The 12,439-nt window shown below is 34.8% G+C and overlaps 1 protein-coding gene across 1 annotated transcript; it reads right to left on the bottom strand.

Moving 5' to 3' along the window:
• Window positions 1-4,815: 4,815 nt before the first annotated feature.
• On the bottom strand, window positions 4,816-10,360 carry LOC113107157 (uncharacterized). Its single transcript, XM_026269491.1, has 7 exons — window positions 10,220-10,360; window positions 9,210-9,346; window positions 6,388-6,481; window positions 5,965-6,303; window positions 5,494-5,677; window positions 5,282-5,409; window positions 4,816-5,133 (listed from the first exon to the last, which is right to left on the bottom strand). The coding sequence occupies exons 2-7, from the start codon at window positions 9,248-9,250 to the stop codon at window positions 4,816-4,818; spliced, it is 1,104 nt and encodes a 367-aa protein (XP_026125276.1). The 5' UTR covers window positions 9,251-9,346; window positions 10,220-10,360.
• Window positions 10,361-12,439: the final 2,079 nt, after the last annotated feature.

Below are 12,439 nucleotides of genomic sequence, written 5' to 3'. Positions count from 1 at the left end.
TATTTTACATGTAATCTACTTGAATACTAAGATGGATGAAATGTTTCATAAGGTTTAATCATTTCCCTTATGGCTACTTTACAGTTTTTAATTTTTGCAATCTACTGGAATATTAAAATGATTAAAATGTTTCAAAGGTTGATTTTAGACTTTGTCTAATGTTTAATTGACAAATAAATGTTTAATAAAAAATGTGTTTCTTTCTTTATTTGGTTTTATTATATTAATTGTAAAGGGTAAATAGTGTAAAAAAAAAAGTGAATGCAACATTTTGATAATTTATAGTCCAATATTAAGTTAAATTCACTTTTACATGTAGTAAACATAGCACATTTGTTTGGTTAAATTTCATCCAATATTTCAATTATATCTACTCAATATTTTTTGTTTATTTTACATAGAATTTCAGTTGTGGTGTTTTATAATTTTGATTATATCTAATTAATTTTATTTCTCATATAAAGTTATTCAGTTATTCAGATTTACTTAATTTTTTTACTTACAATTACTCAATTTAAACAGTATATTTCATTGATTTCACAGCTTTAAAATTCACTCAATTGTTTGGAGTGTAAAAATGTTTCACCAAAAAAATTGAGTAAATAATAGTTTAACTTTTTACAGTGCAAGAGATCTGACTCAAATTTTGATTTATATTTATATTGCAAAAGTGCTGCAGGAAGAGTTCTAAATCCTGGAAAAATGTTAGCATTTGCACTCCCAGTTCCATCGTTCCAATTGTTTTTTGAATAAATGCCTGAGATAAGGTATAAGACCTGACATAAGCTCAGGATATGTTCATGTTTTATTCTGCAAAACACAAAATAAATCAATAATATCAAGCACTTTTATTTATTTTTTAAGCTTTAATGTGTCTTGAAGAAGGCAGCTGCTAACAATGAACAGGTGAACTCCTCTACTCACTAATGCACTTTTACAGCCTCTTTGTGTTTATACTAGTGCTCTTGCAAAATATTCTAATTCATCAAGCTCTTACAGAGTTTAAATAATGACTGGAGAATTGATAGAATTGATAGATAGTCATGCACTTATGATGCAGTTTGTTATCTTAATTCTTGCTTTTAACGTCTTGATGAAAAAAAAAAAAGCATAGGAATCATAAACTTGAGTAGTGTTTTTATATTTAAAACGAAAACAATTTAAATATTTGTATTAATTGAAATGAGGTCACGATTAAATATTGAATGAAAAACTTGTACATAAAAAAAAAAAAAAAAAAATATATATATATATATATATATATATATATGTATACACCGTACAGACCAAAAGTTTGAACACACTTTCTCTTTCAAAGAGTTTTCTTTATTTTCATGACTATGGGAATTGTAGAGTCACACTGAAGGCATCAAGGGCTATTTGACCAAGAAGGAGAGTGATGGGGTGCTGAGCCAGATGACCTGGCCTCCACAGTCCCCGTACCTGAACCCAATCGAGATGGTTTAGGGGTGAGCTGGACCGCAGACAGAAGGCAAAAGGGCCAACAAGTGCTAAGCATCTCTCGGGGAACTCCTTCAAGACTGTTGGAAGACCATTTCAGGTGACTACCTCTTGAAGCTCATCAAGAGAATGCCAAGAGTGTGCAAAGCAGTAATCAAAGCAAAAGGTGGCTACTTTGAAGAACCTACAATATGACATATTTTCAGTTGTTTCACACTTTTTTGTTATGTATATAATTCCATATATAATTCCACATGTTTTAATTCATAGTTTTGATGCCTTCAGTGTGAATCTACAATTTTCATAGTCATGAAAATAAAGAAAACTCTTTGAATGAGAAAGTGTGTCCAAACTTTTGGTCTGTACTGTATTATATATATATATATACACAGTAAAATCAGCAGTGTCAATTTAACACTTAAAGTGTTAATTTTAACACTACTAAAGATCATATATGGTCCCAATCTGTCCAGAGTTAAAAGTACACTGTTTGTAGTGTTGAATTTACAGTGTTAAAATGGCACCTTATAGTGCTGAAAAATAACACTGAGAGTGTAGATTGTTACACTTACTATTGTTATTAAAGTTTTACACTGGGGTCATTTAACACCTTACAATTTTACACTGGGGTCATTTAACACCTTAAAATTTTACACTACGTGTCATTTAACACCTTTTGATGTTGTTGTTATTCCTATGGATTAGTCAAAGTGTTATCAAGAAAGTATTCCTTTCAGTGCAAAATTTATTTTTACTTTGTTCTATGGTGTCAATGTACATTATCAAATCTAAAATCAAGAGTCTTCAGACAGATATAACAACTAATTTTTATTTAAAAACTGGGCAAAGTGGCTACTTTAAAACAACATTCAACAGTTCAGTCAAATTCATGAGGGGTTGCACAGAAATACAAAATGGATAAAACAAACTCATTAACTTCACAGAGACATGAACAAGTGACAGCTACATTTGAATAAGATTACAGTAGGGTACAACAAAACAAAATAAATTATCAGACCCATAGGACATCTGCACATCAAAAGGTTTGTAATAAGTGAGTTCACTGACAGTAAACACTTTCAGAGATGCGCTGGGTCTGTGATCAATTCTGTAGGCAAAAAGATGTTCATCAAAACAAACAGTTTTGAGCTGCGATGTAACCAGTAACACGCATTCATTTCTGACAATAATATCCCTGATTTTATAAAACACTGGCAAATCAAGGTCTACCTGACCACAAATAACTAAGGTAGAACGATATTCAGTTCCATTATACTTCACCCATTTCACTGAGAGAACATTTGTTTCTCTAGGAATGTTCAACTTAGATGCAATCTGAACACTTTCATTCAAGTCACTGACACAGACATTCTTTCCTGGTCCAAGTACAATTCTGTCATGGTTAAAGGCTTCCCAGTTATATGCCATGAAATTCTGATGTTTTTTGGCAAGCATCTTAGTTATGTTCTTGAAACATTTTGGTTGAGTCTTGAAGAAATTGTGTTTGGACTCGTATCGCATTGACCACATGTGAACAATAGGCCCAATATTTCGTATACACCGAGGGTAGTGACACATTAAATGATGTTTAGGCAGCAGATTCTTTCCTGGGAATAAGCACTTGAACAGCCTGTGATGCTCAGTAATTAAGTGTTTCAAATAAACAGTAAGTCCTTCAGTTAAAATGGGAGAAAATACAATGTTCACTATTTGTAGTAAAAGTAGTAGTAATTGCCAGTATTTATCGTCTTGGGGCACAATGTCACCAAATATCAGCGGCACATTTCGAAGTAGACACCAACACTGTATTGCATTTATGCCCAAATCATTGCTCTCATCATCCAGTTTTACAGAAGGAGGCCGATTTCTCCTCTCCATGTACCCATAATTAAATGAATTTAATCTGCCATCCAACTCTTTCGCTGTCAAAAAAATTAGCTTGAACATACTTTAAAACAAGTTTTAATTCAAACTGAGCAACTCCCTCTAAAATATCATGCATTATGTCTACAGAAAAGTTGTCTGATATATTAAAGTACTGCAGAGTGTTTAACAAACATGTACGTTTCACACCACAAACATGATGTAGTGTTGGGTCTGATTGTAGAGCTTCACAGTGTCGTAAGTGTGTTTCTTTGGTGCGGAAAGTTACATTTGGCTCATCTTCACAGAACACAGTTTGATAATCTTCCCTTTCAGTGAGACAAAACCTACAGTTATTCTGAGCTCTAAAAGATTCAACAAATCCAAAAAGGCCATGTAAACCAAGATTATCTCCCGTTACTTGGACAATGCTTCCACGCACAAAACCAGCAGGTCCTTGTATACCCTTGTTTTCAAGGACTTTTATGTCATTGACAATAGGTTCCAATATTGCATCAAATCCATATGTTTTGATGTCTTGGGCATGGAAAAGTGCACATAAATGTATGTTTGTTAGATATGAATTAAATTGTGGTGGGAAATTTCTCAAAGTAAAATATATACCGCCTAATTTGTGAATTCCCTTTTTTGACCCCAAAGGATTGGCAGTTTCGAATTCATCATAATACAATTGAATCTGAAGTGCATTTTTTTCAGTCGAAAACAGGGGATGACTTTTTGTGTACAGTCCATCTTCAATATCAGAGTAAATACCGTTTTTATTAGGTAAACCTGACTTGAACCTGCATGTGGTGTTTGGGTGCTTTAAAATGTTCTGTAATGTTTGGAGTATTGGAACATAGGCAAACTTGTCAGTCACTGCAACTTGCTCATAAGTTCCAGTAGTCCTGTTTTTTCTGTTGTCAAATCTGACCCCAATTACTTTCTCCACAGGCTGGACAATTCCCCATTTTTTGGTAAAATATGATTTTCGTTTAGATATGGAATTAAGCATGGTGAAAGGGTTAAGCATTTTATAGCGGTCTCTTTTACTTGATCCTGGATGTCTTGAACTACTTCCTCCATAGACATAACAAAAGTATCAACAGTAGTCTGACTAACACCTGCAGCTTGCAATTGTGCTATTGCTGATGCACACAAATCGGTAGTGTTTTTGCTGGGAACTGGCAAAGAACTGTCCTTTGAACATGTAGCCACATCAGTATTACTTGGTAGCCCAACTGCATTATGAACAACAGCATCATCCTCTACACATAACAAAACTTCACCTGCTTCATGAACTCTTTTTAAGTGTTTGCGAAAACCTGAAAAAGTTGCAAATTCTAAACAGCAACCTGCTTCACCACATTTTAGTCGAAGTGATTTGTCAGGCAAGAGCCCATGAATTAACTTTAGATGTCGAACAAGAACATTTGTGTTTTTCAGACAACAAAAACAAACAAAACAAATCATTTTTCCCAGCAATCAAATCTAACGCAGGAATCTAGCTCTGAGTTCAGCAACTCTTGGGCACTCTTTGACTGTGCCAATGTCAATCTGAAAAACTGTTGTTTGTACAAAGGTGTACATGTTGTGCAGGACTTTGCTGTAAGATGCACCAAACACAAAGTGCGCTTTGAAAAGTTCATCAAAGGCACTGAGACCACTCACTGATTTGCACGGTATGGCTTTCTTGTCGAGAATGATGTAGTATACATGAATGCTGTTCTTCTTTGGACCCATGGCAAGCAGGTATGGCTGTGTGCTTTCTTCAATTGAGTCCAGGTGCTCTTGTATGTTAGTACCGGCCTAAAGATTAAAAAATAAAATAATAATAATAATAATTAAATCAGCTCTCCAATTGACTCTCTCTACATTAATTTTTCACAATACAATTAGCCCAACAGACACTGATTTTCGGCAGACTACAGGAAATGACAGTAAAGATCAAATTGACCTTTTTGAAGATGACGAGGTGTTTTTCTGCTTGAGATGCGGACATCTTTCCAGGTCTCTTTCTGCCTTGTGGTGAAGGTGGGATCAAATTAAGTAAAAGAAGAATAGAAGCAATGTCACTGTTCCATCCTGAAAAAATAAAATAAATGACATCAGAAAAAAAAATACATGGAGAAGTCTAAACAATCTTATACTGAACTCTGACAGTCTAACCTGCATCCCCCATTTCATTCTCCTTCACAGTCATTTCGGCACAGTCAATCAAGTCCTGAAGATCTTGGGAGGAGTTAAGACTTTTGCTTTGCTGAATAACTTTGTGCATGAATGTAGTTGGCCACCTTTCTAAAAGCTTAGAAGTCGTCTTTTCACCAAAGAGCAAAACAAAATCCTGTTCAATCTGCAAAAACATCATAAACATTCATTAATACAAACACAATAAAAATGTTTCAAACAACTTTACAGCTCAAATAACGTGTTTTAACAGAAGAATTCATAAAGCTCAAAAATGTGTAACTATGCACATACATTGTAGTTTTATATTTCTTTGTAAATGGTAATGAACTAAATTCCACAAATGTTGTCAATTGAGCTGAACTTGCATTATACCTATAATATTTGTTTTACCCCAACCCAATGACCGGGTTAAAGAAATTCTCTTATCACCACATAGACATGTTCTCTCACCAGGCCTTGAACATCCAAGAAGCGTGGAAATTCCGTCAACACATCAGTGCTTCTGTTCGGGTCTTGAATCATCTTGCGACGGTACTGAAATGTCTCCTTCATTTTGATCTTGATGGTGTCCACTTCTGAGGTGTGTTTCATTAGAGAAACTGCTTCTCTACACTGTTCTTCAGTGAGGATAACATCTGTGCTGGATGCAGCCTCTCTTTCCGAAGTTGGGCCACCACTGAAAGACTGTGAGGAACGTCTACAGTTCTCTGATGATGCACTGTTCCTCTGAATGTTCTTTATTTTCCAAGTCAAGTAACCTTGTCCACTTTGAGGGTCATAATAATGTTCCTTTAAAAACAAACACATCTTAATAAATACAAAGGTGACCAACTACCCCATAACTAGATTTTAACAAAAATTATTTGCACTTACATATCCATTCTTTGTGTAGGGATCACGAAGATATGGAAACAGGGCAACGATTCCTTGGGCATACATTTCCCTAATATTTCTGGGTGGAGATGTGCTGTCAAAATAAAACAATGACATTTAAGTATGTCTGTTAATTAGTTACCCTAGTATTCTGCTGTGGTATTGAGAATTGAGAAATCTTTAAATAAATCAGTCATATAAAGTTTTGGTCAACTGGCCCACTCATAATCGTGTTAAATAATATTGAGATTACAATATTGGCCAAAATAATTGTGATGATTTTTGCCATAATCAAGCCGCCCTAGTTAATGTTCAGTTACTTACACAGACTGATTTTTTAACTTCATAAGACCTCAGTGTATCATCATGAGCCATGGGTATTAATTTAGTGTAACCGGATATGATTTTTTTGACTCTCAAAGGAATGCTAAGCATTGACTTGCATTATCTAAACCTCCAAGGACCACAGTATCTGCTAAAAATATTCTTTATTGTTTTTCTATAAAAAAAAAAAAAAAACACCTACATCTTGGCAAGAATATAAGGATGTAGGGCTGTTTTTTTTTTTTTTTTTACTTATCAAATTTAAAAAAAATCTGCATTTGAATTTTAGGTGTGCGTCAGGCAGCATTATCAGTGGCGCACGCGATGCAACAACGAAGTGTCATTGCATTTTAATGCTTTTGTTAGCCTATCCAGTTGAACCCACTAGATGCGGTGCTGCTATGTTGTTCATTCAAAATATTGCGGAAAAAGAGAACAATCGATGCTGGGAAGATGTTGTGTATGTCAAAACTGAAGCCGTTCACACAAAACATTTATCGCATTTTCTAGAGGGACATATATCAATGTTGCACTCGCCTCTCACACAAGATAGCCACATGTAAAGCTATGTCAAATATATGCAATAGCAACTTTTAAAAAACATGTCTCAAGACTATATAGCAGTTTTCCCCACCCCACTGCATATCAAGTTTTTACATGAAGAAAGTATTCTTTTTGATTGGTTTTTGGTCCTTTGTATTAAACTATACATACATGCATGATACTGTTTTGTTTCTAATTGTTTAAGCAAGTTTATTCATTATATATGGTTTATAAACATTATTTTAAACATTATGCAATTTTTTCAAAGATAGTCCTTTTATTTTATTATGCTTTGAAGAAATGATATGCATAATATTTTGCTCGATGCGCCCTCTTGTGGCCTCAGGAGAGAAGCCAAAAGCTTTTTTTCCCATAACTAAAATTATGCCTTTTAAATTCTAATATAATTAGAATATTGATAATATTTAAGTAAAAAATTTTAATTTAGTTTTTCAGCCATTTTGACAGCTCAATAAGGATGAGTAAATTCACTTTCATTTGGTGTAAACTTTCACTTTAATTGATCAAATGTAGTAATTTGAATTATTGATTATTGTTTTATTGCTCTAAATATGACTTGGATTACTCAAGGGTTAGCTCACCCAAAAATTTAAATTCTATCATTAATTACTCACCTTCATGCCATTCCAAACCCGTAAGACCATTGTTCATCTTCGAAACACAAAGTAAGATATTTTTTATGAATTCCAAGAGCTTTCTGACCCTGCATAGACAGCAAGGGTCCTACCACAGTCAAGGCCCAGAAATGTAGTAACGATATTGTTAAAATGGTCCATGTAACATCAGTGGTTTAACCGTAATTTTATGAAGCTATGAAATACTTTTTGTGCACAAAGAAAACAGAAATAATGACTTCATTTATGCTTTAACAATGTCCTAGGTTTCAGTGTCTGGGAAAATTTAAGTTGCATTGCTCTCTATGCAGGGTCAGAAAGCTCTCGGATTTAAATAAAAAATATCTTAATTTGTGTTCCGAAGATGAACAAAGGTCTTACGGGTTTTGAACGACATGAGGGTGAAAAACTAATGACCGAATTTTAATTTTTGGGTGAAATAACCCTTTAAGAAGCTGACAGATCAGGGCCCGTATTCACAAAACATTTAATCTTACCACTAAGAGTTCACCTAAACTGCAGTAAAAGTTTTTAGCTAATAGTTTTCTCTTAAAACCTATTAGGACAAACTTTTAATTAGGAATACAGAGAAGTCTTAAGCTCAGAGTAAGGGCGGGGTTGACCTTGTTGCTGTGGATGATGTCAGCATGCTTCCTAACTATGCACACAGTGATTGGCTGATAGTCTCTGTCAGAGAACGCAATATGATGCCATATTCAAATAAAGATTTTAAAATGCAAGTGTCATATGTTCAGCTAACGGCCTCTTAAACAATTAGTGAATATGCATATAAACAGCCTTTTAATAAACAGAGTAGAATAATCATGGCTGATAGTAATACATGCAAATGTAAAAGAAAACCAAACTGGACACAAGCACAGCTGTTACTTCTTGCCCAGCAGGTTAATGAAAACAAGGATATAATCAAATAAAAAATTGGATTGGGATAACCTCCAAAACCAAAGGCGATACCTTTTTAAAAGCTCATTATCGTCAAATGTTTCTAAAATGTTTACGTTCTGAGGCAGACTGCCGCCGAAAGCCATATTAGGATAGTTTGTAGCTTGGTCTTAGTGACTTAGGAGTCCTCTTCACTGCTCCTAAGATTTCACAGATTTAGGAGCTAGTTTTAGTGATAAAATGCTTTGTGAAATACTCTTAGAGCAAAAATTTAGGAGTCCTAAATTTAGGACTGACACACCCATTCTTTTTAATATTTTCATCTAAATTGGTGAGTTATGAGCTACTTAAGATGCCTTAAGATGTTTTATGAATATGGGAATATGGGATGAATATGGGTTTGGGACGGCATCAGATTACCTGTGTTTTTCAGTCATATCTGCAGTAAGAATCTTGATCATCTTTCTCCTGGTGCTGTCAGTCAAGCTTTTGGTTTTGTTGTATTCCCTGATGATTGCGTCTCCACCAGGTTTAGTCTGCAGGATTTTTTGGACCAACTGCAAAGTGTTACGTAATACAATCATTGACAAACCATATCCCTCTCAAGAACCATTCTGAAATAATCCATGTGACTCCAGTGGTTCAACCTTAATTTTATGAGGTGACAGGAATGTATTTTGTGTGCAAAAACAAACAAATGACTTTATTAAATTTCTTCACTCCTAAATCAATCCGTAAACAGTGTGCTTCCAGGATGGGGTTCTTCTGTGCTTCAGGTTCTGTCCTGCTTTAGGCTCTTTTAAATAGATGTTAGTTTACCATTTCAATGTGGACTTTTTACAGATTGATGAATAAATTGTTGAATGAAGTCATTATTTTTGTTTTTTTAGCTCAAAAAAATAAAAATAAATATCCCATTCCCATAACCATAAATTTAAGGTTGAACCACTGGAGACACATTAATTATTTCAAGGATGTTTTTACTATATTTCTAGGCCTTGAACATTGCAGCTGCATCAGTTGTCAATAGAGGGAAAGATTTCCTTACTAATATATTAATTTGTGTTCCAAAACTGAATGAGAGTCTTACGTGTTAGGAACAACACGAGGGTGAGTAATTTATGACAGAATTTTCATTTTTGGGTGAACTAACCCTTTAATACCCTGCAAGTGATGTGTTCTTTAAAGCAGCAAAACATTCACCATGAAATCAAAAGCAGTCACAAAAGACATATATAATTGACAAGATTTAAACAGCAATGTGTCTTGGCTTACTAGTTGTGACTATCATCCAAGTCATGTTGATGCCAGGTGTGAAAAGGGCCAGAGATTGTGTAGTCAGTAGTCACACTGTTAAATTTCTTGTTTTTCATAGTCAGTTTAAAATTTGTACTGTAGAATAATATACAATGCAAAAATCACAGACTCACAATTCTGGCTTCGTCTTCAACCCTCTGTTGCTTTCTTGAAGGACTTCCATCACTTAGAAGACTGGTGTCATCAGATTCATAGTTTGCATTCTGCAATGAGCTTTCTTCACTTGTCACAGAAGGGACCTGGGCCAAATCTATTGAAAAATAATTTTAATCAAATGACTGTTAAAATAAAGCTCTTTCTGATTCTGAAAACAACCACAAAACCTTGTGCAAAATTTAGGTGATAGCCCTGCTGTCTTGCCGCCGTTATGACAAAATTACATACACAATATTAAGTGCGAAGGACATGCAGAGCACAAAGGGCATTATACAATTCACACGTTAGTATTGGAAGACTGAAAAGTGTTTTTATATACGCTCTATTTTAAGTTTTTATTTAATTTATTTGGTGACATAAGGCAACTGCATGGTTATGACGATTTTTTATTCTGTTTAACAAGTCCTCACCTCAATACATCGGCTGCATTTTTTTAATGGTGGAATTAGGAGCCGTTTCTCAATATGCATTCTTGTCTGTACTTGCATTCTTGTGGACTTGTGAAATGTCATCAGTTGTTGCCCAAGTACTGTTCTAATTCAAAGTTCACATCTAGCCAAGTACAGTTCAAATCCCCGGATGTGTTATTGTTCTTGGGATGTTTCCCCTTTTATCAAGGATGCATCAAAATGTGACTTGTGTGAACTTGAGGGAGCAGGTAACCCACAATGCATTTTGCAACAACCAGCGAGCGTTAATGGCAGAGGACAAAACCCGCATAATTTTCAAAATATTACTATTATTGTTTCATGAAAAGTACATTTAAGGGTTTTTCAGGCGGGAACGTAGGCTAGTTGTTTAAAACTCAAATCTGCAGTTTATTTATAAAGATGGTGCATATTTGAAAATTTGCTTCGCCTATTTCGGAGACGTGAGCTCCAGGTGATCACCGGGCACTCAGTGCATCCTCATCCTCATCAACTTCTGTGTAAGACGAATCGTAGAGCCTGGTCTCGGCGCGTTTGGAGGCAGGAATTCTGAATTTCACAAAGGCTGTGAACAAACCAAAACGAGTTTCAGTTTAAAATTAAAAATTCTTAAAGTCAATGGCAGCTACAAACACAACTAAAAATTCATTTTACAAGTAAATTAACAAGTTAACGTTACCTTCATCCAGAAAATCTGAGAGTTTCAGGTCGGCGCCAGAAACTTTAACAAACTTTTGTTCATGGTTGAACTTCACTTTAATGAGCATCCTTAATCCTAAAAGAAACATCAGCAGAACAGTTATTTCTAAACGTATTCGAGATAAATGTGTATTTTTTATTTAAATAATGTTAACACAAGAAAAGCGCAGAAACAGACTTACCTTCTCCGTCGCGTGCAGACAAAATGGCGTAATTGCCCCACAAGGCAGTCGTTGAGGGTGGAGTCAAGACAATTTGGCGCGTCTTTTTGCACTTTTAGTGTAAAAATAAAATCACATAATGTTGTACCCTGCAACTACAAAGACAGGGTGTACTCATCAACACTGTAGATTGTTAATTCAACTTTTTGGGAGTTATTAACATTTAACACTGCATTTTTTACACTGGTAATTTTACTGTATATATATATATATATATATATATATATATATATATATATATATATATATATATATATATAATTATTATTAGTTTATCAGAGTCTGTGTGATGCCATTCCATATAATGCTGCCTACTCAGGCAGCTCACTAGGTTTTGAAAAACAACCTTAATGTATATGAGGAAGCTGCAGCATTAATAATAATATCTGAAGATCAATGGATTGTCTGAAGCAACCTAACTGGGAACTCTCACTAAGGTCTCGCTTCTAGAAAAGCAGAGGGGAGATGGAAGCTGGATCAGTTAGCTTTGCTGATAAGGACAAAAAACGTAAGCGGAACTTGGGTGGGCAATTGCCTGTAATTCCCTGCTATTCTATTGGACTAATTACCTCCTAGCCCATTCATATAGTTAACCTGATTGCTCATTGATTGGCTTTTATCAGTAGCAGACATTGTGTGGTTTTGGTCACTTTAAATGGTTCAAAGTGCTCTTGATTAGGTCAGACTGGTGTGGAGGCGTGCTGGTGGATGGGGTACCATTATTTATTTGACTCAACAGATTGTTATTTTCAAGTGTCAGTCTCTGTTTCCAGTGATGCTTCCCTGCAGGGCTCAGGTTTCCAACTTATGACAGACCCTAGAGTTTGGT

The sequence above is a fragment of the Carassius auratus genome, chromosome 1 (assembly GCF_003368295.1).
Source record: "Carassius auratus strain Wakin chromosome 1, ASM336829v1, whole genome shotgun sequence".
NCBI classification, from domain to species: Eukaryota; Metazoa; Chordata; class Actinopteri; order Cypriniformes; family Cyprinidae; genus Carassius; species Carassius auratus.
Note: the sequence above shows the minus strand (reverse complement) of the source record. Positions and strands in the feature narration are given on the sequence as shown.

What these genes read in the sequence shown, in the direction of transcription:
- LOC113107157 (XM_026269491.1), bottom strand. Translation starts at nt 9,250, where the DNA reads ATGATCAAGATTCTTACTGCAGATATGACTGAAAAACACAG. An exon ending in CCTACACAAAGAATGGATAT is followed by an intron (nt 6,304 to 6,387) that starts GTAAGTGCAAAT and finishes TTGTTTTTAAAG; the next exon opens with GAACATTATTATGACCCTCA. An exon ending in ACCTCGTCATCTTCAAAAAG is followed by an intron (nt 5,134 to 5,281) that starts GTCAATTTGATC and finishes TTTAATCTTTAG; the next exon opens with GCCGGTACTAACATACAAGA.